At 42.6% G+C, this 18,188-nt stretch overlaps 1 protein-coding gene across 4 annotated transcripts in view; it reads left to right on the top strand.

The window, feature by feature from the left end:
- Positions 1-18,188, top strand: part of Tpst1 (tyrosylprotein sulfotransferase 1) — an 83,307-nt gene that overhangs the window by 33,292 nt on the left and 31,827 nt on the right. For all 4 annotated transcript variants that reach the window (XM_017799662.2, XM_029566492.1, XM_008839146.3 and 1 more), the window contains one exon: positions 6,822-7,020. In XM_017799662.2, coding sequence (XP_017655151.1) covers positions 6,822-7,020 — 199 coding nt within the window. The remainder of the gene's footprint in view (positions 1-6,821; positions 7,021-18,188) is intronic.

Raw genomic sequence — 18,188 nt, 5'->3', positions numbered from 1 at the left:
ATGAACAGTTGTCAGTCACCATGTGGGTGTTGGGATTTGAACCTGGGTTCTCTGCAAGAGCAGCCAGGGCTCTTAACTGCTGAGCCATCTCTCCAGCCCCTGTATATGCTTGTTATGTATGTGCAAGTGAGACCTTTTCTGGAACAATAGATACAGTTTCACTGGTGAGGCATCTTTTATTAGTTCTCAACCAGTTCATTATTATGTACTCTATCTATCTATCTATCTATCTATCTATCTATCATCTATTTATTTATTTATTATTTGAGACAGGGTCTCCCTGTAGCCCTAACTGGCCTAGAACTTGATATGTAGACCAGGCTGTCTTTGATCTCATAGAGATCTCCTGTCTCTGCCTTGGATTAAAGGTGTGTGCTGCCACACCCAGCTATTTATTTATTTATTTATTTATTTATTTATTTATTTATTATTTTTGGTCTTTTTGAGACATGGTCTCTCTGTAGCCCCAGCTGACCTGGAACTCGCCATGTAGACCAGGCTGGCCTCGAAGCCTCTGCCTCCCAAGTGCTGGGATTAAAGGCGTGCGCCACCATGCTTGGCATATGTATTTATTTTTAAAGATTTTCTTTTGGGGCTGGAGAGATGGCTTAGCGGTTAAGAGCATTGACTGCTCTTGCAGAGGACCCAGGTTCGATTCCCAGGACCCATATGGCAGCTATGAACCGTCCTTAACTTCAGTTCCAGGGGAATCTGACACCGTCTTCTGACCTCCATGGCATTGCATGACACAGGTGCACTCACATACATGAAAGCAATACACTCATACACATAAAATGAAAATAATAAATAAAATGTATTTTTTAAAAAATGCTTGAATCGTGATAACAACAGTGAGATTTATGGGTTTCCTTTACTCCAGCCCTGCTCACCATTCCTAACACCAGCTGGACTGAAATAACAGCCTGAAGTCTTGGTACTGGTTTTGTCCTGTTTGGTGGCTACCTGGAAGGCTGGTTCAAAAACTGTGTCTTTCCTTTTTTTTTTTTTTTTTTAATATCTTATGTATTATTTTTATTTTATGAGTCCATTGCCTGCATGTGGGTAGGTGCACCTGTATCATACAGTGCCAGAGGAGGGTCAGAAGAGGGTGTCAGACACCCTGGAACTAGAGTTACAAACGGTTGTTAGCTGCCATGTGGGTGCTAGGAATGGACCCCAGGTCCTCTGCAAGAACAGCCAGTGCTCTTAACTGCTGAGCCATCTCTCCAACCCCAGCAAAAGCCTTGTCTTTCTGTCACTGAAGCTGTTGAGAATGTGGAGGTCCCCAGTCACAAAATGTTCACCACGGTCTTATCATTGCTGCCTGAGCCAATAGATGCAGTGTGGGCAAACACCAGAAACCCTGAAACCCTGTCAGGACTCTGAGTACAGATGGCCGTGAGACTAGACAGAATGGTAAGCTGGCCTGGGGAAGACATCTGGCTGATCTCAAGGTTCACACAACATGTACCCCAATTACACAAAGAGCTCCTCTGTATTTAGGCATTTAAGCAACTCTATCCAGTTGCTAGCTAACCACTAATCTGACAGATACAGACTTGAGTGGCCACACATTTAAAAAAATGTACTTTGTAGAGTTGTTTTTGAAGAGTTTCTAAACAAACCACTACAGTAAGTCACAGCTACTGCAAACTGTGTGTGTGTGTGTGTTGGGGGGATGTGCCTGTGTGTTCACATTGCATGCATGTGGAAGCTAGAACTCAACTTTGGGTGAACTATTCATCCTATTTTTGGAGACAGTGTCTCTCATTAGCTTGGGGTTCTCTGGTTATTAGGCCACCCTGTCTGGCCAGTGAGCTTGTCTCTACCTCCCCAGCACTAGGATTAGAAGCATGTACCACCATACCTGGCTTTTCGTTCTGGGGACCAAACTCGGGTCCTTGCGCTTGCAAGGCAAGAACTTTACTGACTAAGCCATGCCCCAGCCCTTGAATAATTATTTTTTAATTAAAAACTTAAACCTAAATCTAATGATGCATCTGTTAGTTACTCTATTGGATTTTAGTCAGTATTTAAGTGCTTGGTTACATGTGTTATTCTTGAAGTCCAGAATGGTCTCTGCATAATTGTTAGCAACATTTAACCAAATTGTTTCTGTACTTCATGCTGGAGGGCCAAAGCAGAATGTGTTAGTGAGGGAACATCTGAGAAATGAGATGCTAGTGTTTTTACAACCACTTTAGGCCATAAAAAAAGAAATCAGATTTGTTTACTGAGAATGCAGGGCTGGCGACACACCAAAATGTTTCTCCACAGAGAAAATAAAACAACCAGAGGCAAAACCACACCGGAACTGCTTTTGTCCCCAGGCTGAGGAATAAAGAGTGTGACATGACCAGGATGTGAGGGAGTGTAAGGATAGGCCAAGGAAGGGAGGCCTTCTTTCTCCTTGGCTTTGTGTTAGCTGTTACTCTAAGTCTAGAAAAGCTTCTTGTTTCTGAAGAATGGAAGCAAACTTCCCCAGTTTCTTCATTTATTCAGTAGATAAGGAAAAGGAAATCATAGATATATAAAATATATGTTATGAAAATACATCTTTTGTTCATTTGAATCTGCAGTTACTGATTTCCAAGGTGGATGAAGAACAGCTTAAACAGGTTGATTAGCATCAAAGAGATGAAAGGTGATGAAGAGCTAGCATCTATAAAGGAACAGATGATTGACAACTGAATTGTTTGTAATTGTCAGAGAACAAATAGTCTAGTGTTACTTAAACTATTTCGGTCACTGAAAAAATATAGTGTCACAACCTATAATTTCAGCACATGGGAGATGGAGGCAGGAAGATCAAGATTTAAAGGCCGGACTTTGCTACACGGAGAGTTGGAGGTCCACCTGGACCATATGAAAGAATCTGGCCATTTTATGAATCATAATTTAATAACAGGACTCAATAGAAATTCCAGGAAAGGAAATTTCATATTAATTTCTTACACCTGGGACTGGAGAGATAAATAAGATATATTTAAAATAAATGTTTATACTTATCAGATACTCAAATCATAAGCATCAGTAATGAAAAGAATTGAGCTATGTATCAAAGATTGCTGAACTTGGGGTGGAGATGACTTTGCAGTTAACAGCATGCACTGTTCTTGGCCGAGGACCCAGGTTCTGTTCCCACCACCCACGTGCCAGCTCACAATCGCCTGTAATCTTCCAGCTCCAGAAGATCCAGTGCCCTCTTCTGACCTCTGAGAATTCCTGCATACACGTGGTGCACATAAACTCACACACCCTCACACATATACATATTAAAAAGTGCTAAACTATCATCACTATTATTTCATCAGCTGTCAACATAGCTTACTACATCAGTAAATTCAAGAGGAAAATCACCTGATGATACCACTCAGTGCTAAGAAGACTTTGTACTAAAATTCAGTCATTGCCGGGCGTGGTGGTGCATGCCTTTAATCCCAGCACTTGGGAGGCATAGGCAGGCGGATCTCTATAAGTTCAAGGCCAGCCTGGTCTACATAGTGAGTTCCAGGACAGCTGGGGCTACAGGGAGACCCTGTCTCAAAAAAGACCAAAAAACAAAAAAAAAAATTCAGTCATCACTGATACACTTTAAAAAAAAATTTTATTTATTATTTTGTTTTTTATGTGTATGTGTGTGTTCCCTGCATGTGTATAAGTGCATCTATGTCATGCAATGCCCTTGGCCTTGGAGGTCAGAAGAGGGCATTGGATTCTCCTGGGGTGCTGGCAATCAAACCTGGGTCCTCTGCAAGAACAGCCAGTGCTCTTTTAACTGCTGAGCTATCTCTCCAGCCCCTACTTTTTAAAAATTTTAAATTACATTGTGTGTGTGTGTGTGTGTGTGTGTGTGTGTGTGAGCAGGAGTGTGAATGTCAGAAAACAACTTGTGAGAGTTGGTTCTCTCCTTCCACCATGTGGGTCCTGGATATTGAATTCAGGTTATCAGGCTTGGTGGCAACCACCTTTTAAGAAGAAAGGAGGAGGGGGCTGGAGAGGTGGCTCAGTGGTTAAGAACACTGGTTGTTCTTGCAGAAGACCCGAGTTCAAATCCCAGCACCCACATGACAGCTAACAACTGTCTGAAACTCTAGTCCCAGGGGATCCAGTACCCTCTTCTGACCTCCACCAGCATTGCACGATACGGGTGCACTTACCTACATTCACGCAGTACACGCATACACATAAAATATAAATAATAAGTAAAATATTTGAAAAAAGAAGAAGAAGAAAGGAGGAGGGGGTTGGATGGCTCAGCAGTTAAGAATACTGACTGCTTTTTGCAGAGGACCCAGGTTCGATTCCCAGCACCCACATAGTGGCTAACAGCTGTCCATAACTACAGTTCCAGGGGATCCAGTGCCCTCTTCTGAGCTCTGTGGGCATTGCACAACATGGGTGCCCTTACATACATGCAGGCAGTACATTCATACACATAAAATTAAAATAATGAATAAAAAAAGAAGAGGAACAAAAACCCTAACTATGGTAGCAACTGTTTATTTGTTCTCTCACCATGCTTTTATTGAGCACTCTCTTAGATGCCAAGTAGTGTTCTCTGTGCTGAGTGACAGCAGCTAAGAAGATAAGCAAAGCAATCCCTTTCTTCTAGAATCTCATTAGCATTAAAGAACAATCCTATTAAATAAATAAAAGACAAGTTAAATCTGTGGTTTGTCAGATGGTAATAAGTACATATAACAAGAAATTAATGGATGATTACAGGGAGCTGGGTGTAAGAATTGTCAGGAAAGGCCTCATCTGTAAGGTAACGCTAAGTAGAGAACTGCAGGGCTGCAAGTGAACTAAACAGACAAGAAACAGCAAGGTAAAAAAATATATAAACTAAGAAAAACATAATAGAGGATTTAATGAAGCAGTAAAAAGAAAAGGCAGAGGAGAGAGCAGGTGTTCTGGACCAGCCTGGGCTACATACTGATACCCTGTCTCAAAAACAAAACAAAATACTGCCTGGCATGTTGGTGCACACCTTTAATCTCAGCAGGCAGATCTCTGAAAGATCCAAGTCAGCCTGGTCTACATAGCAAGATCCAGGCCAACTGGGGCTACATAGTGAGAAAAACCAAGTAAACCAAACCAAAACAATAATAATTTGACATGTCTTACAAGATATATATATGATGGTTTTTGACAGGGTCTCCCTCGTCCCAGCCAGCCTAGAATTTACTATGTAGATTAGGCTGGCCTAGATCTCACAGAGATTCGCCTGCCTCTGCCTCTCAAGGGGTGGGATTAAAGGCATGTGCCACCATGCCTGGCATAAATTATATTTTTAATCTATAATCTTCAAATGCTTAATTCCTTTCTTTTTTTTAAAAAAAAGGTTTTTCTTTTTTTTAATTATTTTTATTTTATGTGTATCTCTGTATTGCCTGCATGTAGATAGGTGCACCTATGCCATGCAATGTCTGGGGAGGTCAGAAGAGGGCATCAGATCCCCTGGAACTGGAGTTAAGAATGGTTCATAGTCGCCATGTGGGTGCTGGGAATTGAATCCGGGTCCCTTGCAAAAGCAGTCTGTGCTCTTAACCACTGAGCCATCTCTCCAGCCCCTGGTAGAATTTTTTTTAATTACATTTAAAAACGTGTGCGCATATGCCATGATGTGCATGTGGAGGTCAGACAACTTGTAGGAGTCATTCTCTCCTTCCACCATGTGGATCCTGGGGATTACACTCAAGTCATCAGGCCTGGTGGCAAGCACCTTTATGTATTCTCAGCCATCTCACTGTTCCTATACATGCATTTAAAAATCGTCTTCTACAGAACAAAACCTAAGCATTTTCTAATATTGAAATAGTTTTTGAAACCATGATTTCTGATGAAATTTGTCATGTAATTTCACTGTGGTAATCTGGCCCTGAGATCACAGGCCTTTTCACTCATTCCTCCTTGCAAGGCACACCTTAATCTAGAGGATTTGGGTTCCTGTAGCAATTACCTTGTATCCTAATTCAGCTATGGTTCAGCAGACAGTGTGGCTGTGTTGTTTAGCTGAGACCTGTGCAGAGCTGTACTAAAAATGAATATCCTATATTCACTCCTGTCTTATGTAGAGCTTTGGCTCTGACCCCATTCTTTGAGGAGTACTGGTTGCCACTGTGGGTGCTGAGGAGAGAACGGAGCCTGGTCTAATGACTAATGAGGGGAGAGCTGGCTGATTCTCAGGTGTCTTCCCTTGCCATGTCTGGGCTGTCAGCTTTAAAACTCATCAGTGTGCCAAGCACTGTAAGGTTCCAGGGAGCTGGAAGGTGCCAGAGTGGTATCAGAAAGCCCTAGCACACTTGAAGGCCACATGCTGGTTAATTTCTAGACTGAAGGAGATGTTCTTCCTTCATTCTATCTACTCTGAGTGGTGACCCTTTACTAATACTCTGTTCTATAATTGTGTTATAGTTCAGAATTTAGAACTTTAAGAAATGTTATTAGTGTGCCTGTGATGTATGCGTGTGGGCATGTGTATAGGTCAGAGCTTCCATAGCTTGTGGAAGTCAGTTGTTTTCTTCCACCGTGGGTTCCAGGGATGGAACTCAGGTCATCAGGCTTGTGCTTCAGGTACTTTCATCTACTGAGCCATCTCACCAGACCAGGCAGTTAAACATCTTAAAACTACTGAAAAGGATTTACAGTGGTTTAAAACTTTCTTCTGAGATGGAGTCTCATTAGTCAGAATGAGCTCAAACTTGGTTGATAGCCAAGGATGACCTTGAACTTTGGGATACTGGGATTATAGGTGCATGCCTGCATATCTTTTTTTTCAATTTTAAGTAAATATTTGTTCACATTGTTGTTTTCAGAGTGGAGAGATCAACAGACCAAGTCATCAAGCCAGTTAACGTGGGGGCTCTATCCAAGTGGGTTGGGAAGATACCCCCAGATGTTTTACAAGACATGGCAGTGATCGCACCCATGCTTGCCAAACTTGGATATGACCCGTATGCCAACCCCCCTAACTATGGAAAACCTGACCCCAAGATCCTTGAGAACACCAGAAGGGTAAGTGAGATTCTCAAGTCCTCTTTAAGAGCAGCAAGTGCTGTTTAATTTCCAAGCCACTCTCCAGCCCTTATGATGACCATCTTTACACATACTGTATTTTAGGCTTTTCTTTAAGGCTAGACTGATGAAAGTGACATTAAACCAGGTCAAAGTGTCTGAGTTTCTTTAAGGTACTTGATATTTGTTGATATATATATGTATATAAAAAGAACCTTTGCCAGGTGTGGTGGTGCATGCCTTTAGTCCCAGCACTCAGAAGGCAGAGGCAGGTGGATCTCTGTGAGTTCAAGTTCAGCCTGGTTTACATGATTCCAGGACAGCTGGGGCTACAGGGAAACCCTGGCTCAAAAAGACCAAAAAAAAAAAGAACCTTCTCAGCTGGGCATGCTGTCAAACACCTTTAATGCCAACACTCTGTGAGATTAAGGACAGCCTGGTCTAAGTAGTGAGTTCCAGCCCAACTGGGGATACAGGGAGACCGTGTCTCAAAAAGACCCCTCCTCCCAAAAAAAGAAAGAAAAGAAACTTCTGAAATACGAATCAAACAGAAGTGATTATTTATTTATTTATTTATTTATTTATTTTATTTTATTTTATTTTTTGGTCCTTTTGAGACAGGGTCTCCCTATAGCCCCAGCTGTCCTGGAACTCACTATGTAGACCAGGCTGGCCTTGAACTCACAGAGATCCACCTGCTTCTACCTCCCGAGTGCTGGGATTAGAGGCGTGTGCCACCATGCCGGGCCTGAAGTGATCTTTTTTGATTTTTTGCTAATTTTAATAGGTTTCACTGATTAATTGAACATTTTCCAGTTTATTAGCTGCATGAATGCATTTTATGAACTACCTCTTAAGTGTCTAAAAAAGTTCATATATATAAAATTTTGACTACAGTTTGCTAAACAGGAAGTTTATATCTGTCCAGCATCCCACTTCATAGTCCACAACAGTCTCTTTCTCTTCTGCACACAACTGAGAGATTCCTTTTTTGCAAAGTTTAATTTTATTTTTAAATTATGCATATATGTGTGTTTGCACACACGAGTGCAGTGTCCACGGAGACCAGAAGAGGACATTGGATTCTCTGGAGCTGGAGTTACAGGTGGTTGTGAGCTGCCTGACATGGGTGCTGGGAACCAAACTCAGATCCTCTGCAAGAGCAACAAGAGCTTTTAACCACTGATCTATCTGATCAGCCCCTAAGAGGAATTTCCATAAACTGAGATAACGTGTGAGTGATACCTCACAGTTCCCAGGACAGTAGGCACTTAAGTTTTCCCATATGCAAGTTGACTTGGCTGGATTGTTCTTGGCTTTCTTGAGTGGTAGGTTGGGAAGAATGCTGTGGTCTGAATCCATGTGACTTGAGAATTTGTTTCATACACACTTCTGGTTTATAATGACTCCAAGAAGAAAGTATTTTTTCTTCTTCTGTCTGACTCTAAAGTGACAGTTTGAGGAAGAAAAGATTAATTCCATTTTCAAGCCTTTGTTAATAAGTGCATACCACTGACGTTCTTCGATTTTTTAATTTTTTTGCTTATTTTATGATTTATTTTTATTTATGTGTCTATGTATATGTCTGTGTATATGCACATGTGTGCATTGCTCATGGAGGTCAGAAGAGGGCATTGAATTCCCTGGAGCTGAAGTTACAGGTGGTTATGAGCTGCCTGATGTGGGTGCTTGGAACTGAACTTGGGTCTTCTGGAACAGGAGGGAGTGCTTAACTGCTGAGTCATCTTTCCAGCTCCTAAATTTATTTATTTGATGTGTGTGTGATGTGATGCAAATGTGGTGATCAGAGAACAACTTTTGGGTATTGGTTCTGTTTGTTTTTTTTAAAGTGATTGAAAAAAATTATTTCCTGGGTCTGGAAGATGGGAGAGATGGCTCAGTGTTTAAGAGCACTCACTGCTCTTGCAGATGACCCAGATTCTGTTCCCAACACCCACATGGTGGCTAATGGCTGTCTGTAACTCCAGTTCCAGGGGATCTTACACCCTCTTCTGACCTCTGTGGACATTGTACAAATAAAAATTTATTGTTTTTATTTTATGTGTATAAGTGTTTTGCTTGATATAGGTGTGCCCATGTCATGCAATGCATGTGGAGGTGAGAAGAGAGTGTTGGATCCCCTGGAACTAGAGTTATGAATGTTTGTTCGCCTCCATGTGGATGCTGGGAACTGAACCCAGGCTCTTTGCAAGAGCAGCCAATGCTTTTAACTGCTAAGACATCTCTCCAACCCCTAAATAAAGTATTTTTTAAAGATTATTTACATTATTGTGTGTGTGTGCCCCCATGGCGCCATGGCATATGTGTTAAAAACCAGAGGACTGCTTTGTGGAGAGGATTCTTTATTTCACCTTTATTGGGGTCTAGGAATCAAGCTCAGGTTGCTAGGTTTGTGCTGCAAACCATCTGAGCCTGCTGAGGCATCTTGCTGGTCCCTGCCCTTAGTTTTGATTTTTTTTTTTTTTGTCTTGTCTTTTTGAGACAGAGTCTCCCTGTAGCCTCAGCTGGCCTGGAACTTGCCATATAGACAAGACTGGTCTCAATCTTAGAGATCTACCTGCCTCTGTCTCCTGAGTGCTAGTCCCTGTCCTTGTATTTTGAGTTTCATACACTGTCTTACCAGTTAGATGTATTTCAAACCAAAGCCTATATAGCTTCAGAACTTTTCCCCTCTCCCTCTTTATCTCTGCCACTGATGACTCAACTGCTGTACCCAGTACAGATGACCATGAGGTTTCATAATGAAATACTTTCAGAGAGATCTCTGACTGTCACAGATAGCTCCAGAGGGAAAGTGGAAAGTGGCTGAGAAATTGTGCCTTTACTTATGGGAGGAGGAAGGCAAAAAAAACACACACACATTTGACTGGGAATATAGAACCCCAGTCTGTAGGCATAAAAATGCTGCTTTTCATAGAGTTTGGGGAGCCCAACAGTAATGATGGCTGAGTCAGCACATCTCAGGAACATGCTGCCCAGTTCTAAACGAAAGTCATATGTTTTGTGGCTGCCGTGACTCACATGGTAAGTGGAAAACAAGACACTAACGTGTTCCAAGCCTGTTCCCACCAGTCTCTAATCCCCAGATTGTAGCCCATGTTAATAAACAGAGCCTTCTAGATTACATATCAACTTTCCCCCTCCTCCATAGCATCTTAACCTTTTTAGACTTAGGAACTTATTTGAGGATCTGAATCTACAGATCCCTACCTCAGAAACAGAAGCACATACACACACTGAATTTCAGGGGACAAAGATTAAGGACTCCCATTTCCTAGTGTCCTTGATCAGGCTCATTCATATGGCTCTTATTACAGCCTGTTTGCTGGTGACTGTAACTATTTCTCAGTGGGGTCTTTGCTGTTTATCATTTCCAATATCTACCTGGGTGCTCTGAAGACCATTAGATTATATGTACAAAATAAATTTATTGTCCAAAATGGCTTTCTAGGAAGCAGCCAGCAGAATTATTCAGAAATCTGAGTAGGGATCCAAGCTAGGGGTTGGGAATGCAGCTCTGAGTGCCTATGCTTGCAGATAGCAGTGTGCGTTGGGGCACACACTAGCCAATTGCTAGTTAAAGACTTGGTTCCTAAACTTGAAGAATGAGGACTGTGGATGTGCCCCAGTAGTAGAGGACTTTTAGGCCCTGGACTTGAACCCCTGCACTACTGAAAAGTAAAGTAAATTGAACAATGAGCTGAAAAGAAGTTCCAAGCCGGCTTTCGGGGTATAAGCATGTAATCCCAGCACTTAGGAGGTAGAGGCAGATAAATCATCACAAGTGTGAAGCCATGCTGGGCTCCCTGGGGTTCCAGGCCAGCTTGAACTACAGAGTAAGACCCTGTGTCAGGAGATGAAGAAAAGAGGAAAGAAGAGAACACAGAAGGAGTAAAGGGCAAAGAAATTCCAAGAGTGGAATGTATCTTGGAAAACCTGAGCAGATCTTATTGAGAGAACAGGACATAATAGCCACATGGAAAACAGGTACCAGGGTGCAGAACCCACAGTAGCAGACAGGAAGGAACTTGAAGTGAGAGAGGAAGTTGGGTAAGTACCCGAAATGTGCAGTAGGATGCCACAGCAGGGATTGGAGAGAGGGCTTAGCAGGTAAAGCACAAGCCTGACTTGAGTTCAGTCACTGGAAACCAGGGTGGAAGAAGAGAACTGACTCCTGAAAGTAGTCCTCCGGCCTATACTTGCCCACAGTGGGATACATGTACATGCATGTACACACACACACACACACACACATACACACACACACACACACACACACACACGCACACACAAATAAAGTTATAAAGAGAAGCTGCAGCAGTTGAATTACCAGGATTAAAGGTACCAGCTTAGACCCAGGCTCCTGTCCCCAGCGCCCCTACTTGTTTTCCATCTCTCTGCATTGCATCTTTGTTTGCCCAGCCATCCAGGGTAGGATCACCTAGCACTGCAGAGCTCATATAAAATCCTCAGGTAGCTGCACTGTCAGTACAGGATAAAGTGGAGACTTCTTAGAACCACACTTTCTTTTCAAATATTTGGAGATTTTGTAGTTTTCTTTTGACAATTGGTTTTTAATGGTCAGAGTATATATTCTGGTTTCAGTTCTTCATTTTATTTTATTTTAATTAATTAATTAATTAATTAATTTTTTTATTTTTTTGAGACAGGATCTCACTGTGCAGTCATGGCCTGGAACTTGCTATGTAGACTAGACCAACCTTAAGCCCACAGATATATATCCACCTCTGCCTCTAAGTGCTGGCATTAAAGATGTGTGCCACCATACCCAGCTCAATTGTTTAAATGTATTGAAGACTGCTTCATGACCAGCATGTGTCCTCTCATGTTTACTTAAAAAACTGTTCTGCAATTGTGGCATTCTGTCAATACCATAGTATCATTAACTCCAATAATTTTTTTTTTTCAGTCAGGGTCTCACTACTTGCTATCTAGGCCAGACTGACCTGGAACTCATAGAGATCTACCTGCCTCTGCCTGCCAAGTGTTGGAATTAAAGATGTATGCCAGAAAACCTGGCTACTCTAATAATTCTTACTTGACTTTTGGTCTGTGTGTAAAGTTGGGAAAAGTTATATGTTTGTGGCATCTCACCTTTCATTAACAATTTTGCTTCATGCATTTTAATACATTTTTTAAGATTTATTTTTAATTATGTGTACATGTATGCTTGTTGGTATATGCACATAAGTGTAGTACCTGCAGAGGCCAGAAGAGGGTGTCAGAACTTCCAGCGCTGGAGTTACAGGCAGTTGTGAGCTGCCAGATATGGGTGCTGGGAACCGAACTCAGGTCCTCTGCAGAAACAGTAAGCACCCTTAGCCACTGAGCCATCTGTCTAGCCCACTTCATGCAGTTTGACTCTACATTTTTAGGAATATAACCAGTTAGATCTTGAAGAATGAACTGTTGTTGTTATGAACTATCCCCATTGCTGATGTTGCACTCTGGATGTCTGCCTTGTTTTATAGGAGTATTATCACAGTGATGTTTTCATATGCATTCTTACATGGTGTTCTAGTTTGTTTCTTCATTGCTGTGACAAAACATCCTGACCAATACTAACTTGGGGAGGAAAGGGTTTATTTGGCTTACATCTCCTGGGCCACAGTTCATCACTGAGGAAACCCAAGGTAGGAACTTAGGACAGGAACCTGGAGGCAGGAACTGAAGCACAGGCCATGGAGGAACGCTGCTTACTGGGTTGCTCCCTTGGCCCCTGCTCAAGCTGCTTTCTTATACAATACAGAACAACCTGCCCAGGGGTAGCACTTCCCATAGTGGGCTGGGCCCTCCCATATCACTCAATAATCAAGAAGATGCCCCACAGACATGGCCACAAGCCAGTCTGATGGAGGCAATTCATCAATTGAGGCTCTCTCTACCTAGGTGTGTCAAGTTGACAACTAAAGGTATCCAGCACAGGGAGGAAAGGGTTTATTTGTCTTATGTCTCCCCAGTCACAGTTCATCAGGGAGCCCAAGGTAGGAACTCAGGGGAGGAACCTGGAGGCAGGAGCTGGAGCACAGGCCATGGAGGAATGCTGCTTTCTAGCTTGCTCCCTTAGCCCATGCTCAGATTGCTTTCTTATACTATATGAAACAACCTGCTCAGGGGTGGCACTGCCCACAGTGGGCTGGGCCCTCCCATATCTCTCAAAAATCAAGAAAATATCCCACAGACATGGCCACAGGCCAGTTTAATGGTGGTAGTTCTCTGATTGAGGCTCCCTCTACCCAGGTGTGTCAAGTTGACAACTAAAGCTATTCAGCAGACATGATATGTTTTTCTTCCAATCTGTATCATTATATTTAAAGTAATTAAGTGATGGTATTGTTTGTTAATCCAGTTTTTACAGTCTCTGCATTTTAAATGAAGTGTTAAATGCATTATATGTAATTACTCATCTGGTTGGACTGAAATCTGCCATCAAACATTTGTTTTTCATTTGTACCATCTGCTTTTGTTTCTATTTTCCTGAATTTTGGTTTAATCTGTTCATCTCTTGTGGCAGCTATCTCTTTTTATCTGCTTGATGTTTATTGTGGCTACTCTAGAAAAATGACAGCATTTTTTTTTCTGTAAAAAGACAGTTGTCAAATATTTATGCATTGTAGGCCATACATGGTCCATGTTTAACTTTTAATTTTTTTTTTTTGGTCTTTTTGAGACAGGGTCTCCCTGTAGCACCAGCTGTCCTGGAACTTACTATATAGACCAGGCTGGCCTTGGACTCACAGAGATCTGCCTGACTCTGCCTCCTGAGTACTGGGATTAAAGGCATGCGAACTTTTAAAATTTTTTATTTTTATGTGTATGAGTGTTTTGTCTGAATGTATGTAAGGTATCCATGTGTATATTCCCTATGGAGACCAGAAGAGAGTGTAGGATCCCTTGGAACTGGAGTTACAGACAGTTGTTAGCTGCCATGTAGGTGTTGGGAACTGAACCCAGGTCCTCTGCAAGAACAGCCACAGCTCTTGCCACTGAGCCATCTCTCCAGCCCTGACCTTTTTCTTGATACAGATTTCCACCTGATATATTTTCTTTTCAGCGTGATGCATGCATAAGAGTTTGCTGACTACTAATTCTCTTAGTTTTTTTTTTAAGCTAAAAAATGTCCTTCTTTATTAGAGAATTTTTTGTTACATTTATTGTGTGTGTGTATATGTGGGCACTAGTGTGCTACAGCCTGTGTGTGGAGGTCAGGACAACTTGTGGGAATTGGTTCTCTCCTTCCTACCATGTGGGTTTGGAGACTCTAACTCAGGTCTTCAGGCTTAGCACCAGGTGCCTTTTTACCCACTGAGCCATCTCATCAGCCCTATTGAGAAGGTTCTTGCTCAAGACTTAGTTCTAGGTAGACAGGCTTTTTGTTTGGTTTGTGTTTTACCCTTCGGTATTTGGTCTGTTAGCATTCTTATTAATGTAATGGTGTTTTTCTTTGATGTAAGAGTGTCCCTTTATATTTGAATTTCACCAGTTTGGGAATAATGTACCAGATGGACTGATTCTTCTTTTGTCTCCAGTTTTAGCTTCAGCTTTGATTAGTTTTCAAAACTCATCTCATGATCCTTTCACCTTAGTCTCCCCAGGGCTGAGGTCACAGGGATGTGCCACTTTGCCTAGCTTCCCCCACCCCGCCCGTGTGTGTTTGTGTGTGTGTGTCCGTCCGTCCGTCCGTCCATCCGTCCTGAGGGGTACTTGTTCCTCTGAGGGGTGTGAGGCAACCAGGAGCAGGACCTGCTGTGGAGAATTGGCTGCGGAGTGTTAGCTGCGGAGGGAGGTGTATTGGCACCAAGAAAAAATGGCCCCGGGTGTCTTGCCTGCGTGGATGCAAGAGGGGGCATTTACTGACCTGGGCCAAGACCGCCGACCCATGAGGCATGGGTGAAAGCTAACGGAGACTGTGTGGGTGGGGTGCGGAAGTGATCTGGAACGCAGGGCCGCTGAGCCACAGCGGAACGGGGCACCGGGTGTTCACCTTTTGTGGGGTGCAGGGTGTTCGCCTTTGTAAGTTACTGTATTTCCCCTACCCAGAATATAAACTAAGAGAACTTGGGGGACAGAGTGTGTGTGTTTGTGTGTATGTGGTGTTTGGTGTTTGCATGTGTGCATGCAGGTGCACATGTGTAGAGGCCTGAGATTTGAGTTCCACTGCCTTCCTCATTCACTCCCCACCTTGTTCTTTGAGGCAGAGTCTCTGGATTGAACTGGGAGCCTAACGATATGGCTAATCTAGGTCCAGGGATCTATTGTTTTCTCCTTCTAGGTACTGGGATTACAAGGGATCTGCCACACAGCACTCAGCATTTACATGGGTTCCAGGGATCCAAACTCAGGCCCTCATGCTTTCACAGCAATGTTTTATCCCTGAAGCCATCTCCCTAAGGAGATGTCCCTGTCCAGTACTTCCTTAACTGTCTCTGTCCCTGTCCAGTACCTCCACACCCTGGCTCTTTTGTTTTAAATTAAGCAAACCTGTTTTTGAATTTGCCATCCTTTCTTCTTCTCTATCTAGTTTGTCATCTAGTGACTTCTTCATATCAGAGAATGTTCTTGAATTTCCATTTCTCTGCTGGAATCATTCGCCACTTCATTCTGCTCATATTTTTGTATTCTTTAACATGTCAACTGAAGTTGGGCACTGGCCAGAAACCCAGCACTGTGATGCTGTCTGTGGTGGCCTGAGCAGTTGTTTTCAGAGCTCTCTGCTCCAGAGAAGCCCATATTATTATCTCCCTACAGAGCCAGTATGAAGTGGAATTGGAGTTTATCATGAAAAGAATTTAACACAGACATAAGGGGATGGGTGGTATGACTAGAAATAGAGGTGGGTTTGGGCTCCTCAAGATGAGTGTGCTGATTTTATCTGTCTTAATTGTTTCCATGTCTATGATTTTGGTGAATTCTGAAGTTATAGCTTCAAATGGTTGCTGATGGATTTAAATGAGATATAGGGTGGTTTCTGAGGTACACTGGGTAGGATTACAGCTGGTAAGGTAAAACCCCTAGATCACAAGAACTGCAGGAAGTAAGATGTTTTTATGTAAGTAAAAAGTATTAATCTTGTTTGTGAGATTCCCAGAAAATTTCATCTGGGAAAGGAGGGAGGCCACAGCCAAGGTCATGTTTGCTCAGGTCTTAAGTGTGGTGACATCCTTAATGAAACATAGCTATATAAAAAGCAGAGCATCTCCATGCTGGCTGGCTGTGCAGCAGATGGTAATTGTTCTGAAATTCTTGGGGTTTATTGTTGTTTGCTTGTTTTGTTGTTATTGTTTTGGTTTTTTGTTTTTGAGACAGGGTCTCACTATACTATGTAGCCCTAGCAGCCTGGGCCTTGAACTTAGAGAGATCCACCTGTCTCTGCCTCCTGAGATTAAAGGTATATGCCTCCATGCCTGCCTTGTTCTGGGATTCTTGATTCTCAGCTGGTGAGACATGTTATGCAGACTCTGGAGCATGAGGCCTTTCCTTTCCTGTGCCTCCTTAGCATACCCTGTTCCTTTCCTGTGCTTCCTTAACTGTCTCTGTTCTTGTCCAGTACCTCCTTAACTGTCTCTGTTCCATCCAGTGCTTCAGAGATAACCCATATTTAATATCTTCACCCATGGACCTTGACTTTTAAATTTGCGGGTTATATTTATTTGTTTTTTTTTATATGTCTTATCAGTTTTGTTGCCATACTATACCTTTTCTATAATAGTGGAGTCATGGGGGCTGAGAGATGGCTCAGTCAGTAAAGTGCCTGGCCCTGAATTCGATCTCTAGCATCCACACTGATGTAGAGCCTAATGAGATATTAAGGAAAATGTGGATTTCAATCCTTGTTTTCTCCCTCTGTCTCTGTCAGCAAGGTTCAGCTGACAAGTTTGTGGTGACCCATACTTTCATCCCTGAAGGGTCTGGGCCATTTGTTGTCCTGTCTGGATTGGGTTGTTGCAGTTTCCCATTGACCTTAATCACAGGACATGGTAACACCAAAAGTCGCCCTAAGGAATCTCCTGCCTTCCAGACATAATCTTTATTACCTCCAGTGTGGAGAACAAGTCCAATTTCCCCCTGGTAGTCTGGGTCAATCACCCCTCCTAATACTGTTATTCCTTTCTTAGCCTGCTGATGTAAGGGCATCAGAAACCCAAAGTGGCCAGGGGGAAGTCTTAGCTTCCAGTTCAACGGAATGTTTGTTATGTCTCCTGGAAGAAGCACTCCCTCCTCTGGAACCACTGGCCTTGTGTCCTGATGAAACTTCCTCAGTTCTGTTTGTCTCACATGGAGACTTCTGCAGTGATTTTCAGACAGGATTTTTTTCACATTTTTTTCTTTCTAAATTTATAATAATTTGCCTAAGTTTGAGACTGAACTGATAGCCAGTCAATATCCTTTCACTGTAACTGAATGCACAAGGTATAAAAACTGATAGCCAATCAATATCCTCTCACTGTAACCTAATGCACAAGGTATAAGAGATATGTGCTACTTTTTGGAGTACAGATTATGAGGCTTGAGCCCACTGGACCAGGCTGCAACCTAAATAAAATACCTGCTTCCTGTATACTCCTAGTGCCCAGCCTGATCTTTCCTGCAACAACCTTTAAAAAGTTTGAGTGCAGCAGCACATGCTTATAATCCCAGTGCTGGGGATGCAGACACAGGAGGGTTCCTGGCCAGCTAGCTGAGTCTAGCTAAATCAGTGAGCTTCAGGTTTGATGGGAGACCTTATCTCAAAAAATAAGGTAGAGAGCAGTAGAGGAAAACACCCAATGTTGACCTCTGGCCTATTCATGAATGCACATGCATGTATACAGACACCTGCATGCACATGCGAATACACCCACATGAGCATGTATGTACAGTATACACATACACACACAGAGTAGCAAGTGAAATAAGTGATATTTTTGTTTTCCCAGACAGTGTGCTTCCTCCTTCTTCATGTACCTGGAATAATTGGTTAGTTCTCACTGTGAACTGCTCTGGGGCTGAGCAGCAGCCTTTAATTTGTTTGCCTCAGGAGTTAAATTGACACTAGCCTCTTTCCCACAATCTTGTGTGCTACATAGAAGGTGGGGTTTATCAGGAATTCCTACTGGAGGAAGCTGGACTGAAACTTCAGTTCATTT

Source organism: Nannospalax galili, unplaced genomic scaffold, assembly GCF_000622305.1.
Source record: "Nannospalax galili isolate Female #2095 unplaced genomic scaffold, S.galili_v1.0 scaffold899, whole genome shotgun sequence".
Classification (NCBI taxonomy): domain Eukaryota; kingdom Metazoa; phylum Chordata; class Mammalia; order Rodentia; family Spalacidae; genus Nannospalax; species Nannospalax galili.
The sequence above is the reverse complement of the archived record's forward strand: the minus strand, read 5'-3'. Positions and strand labels throughout refer to the sequence as shown.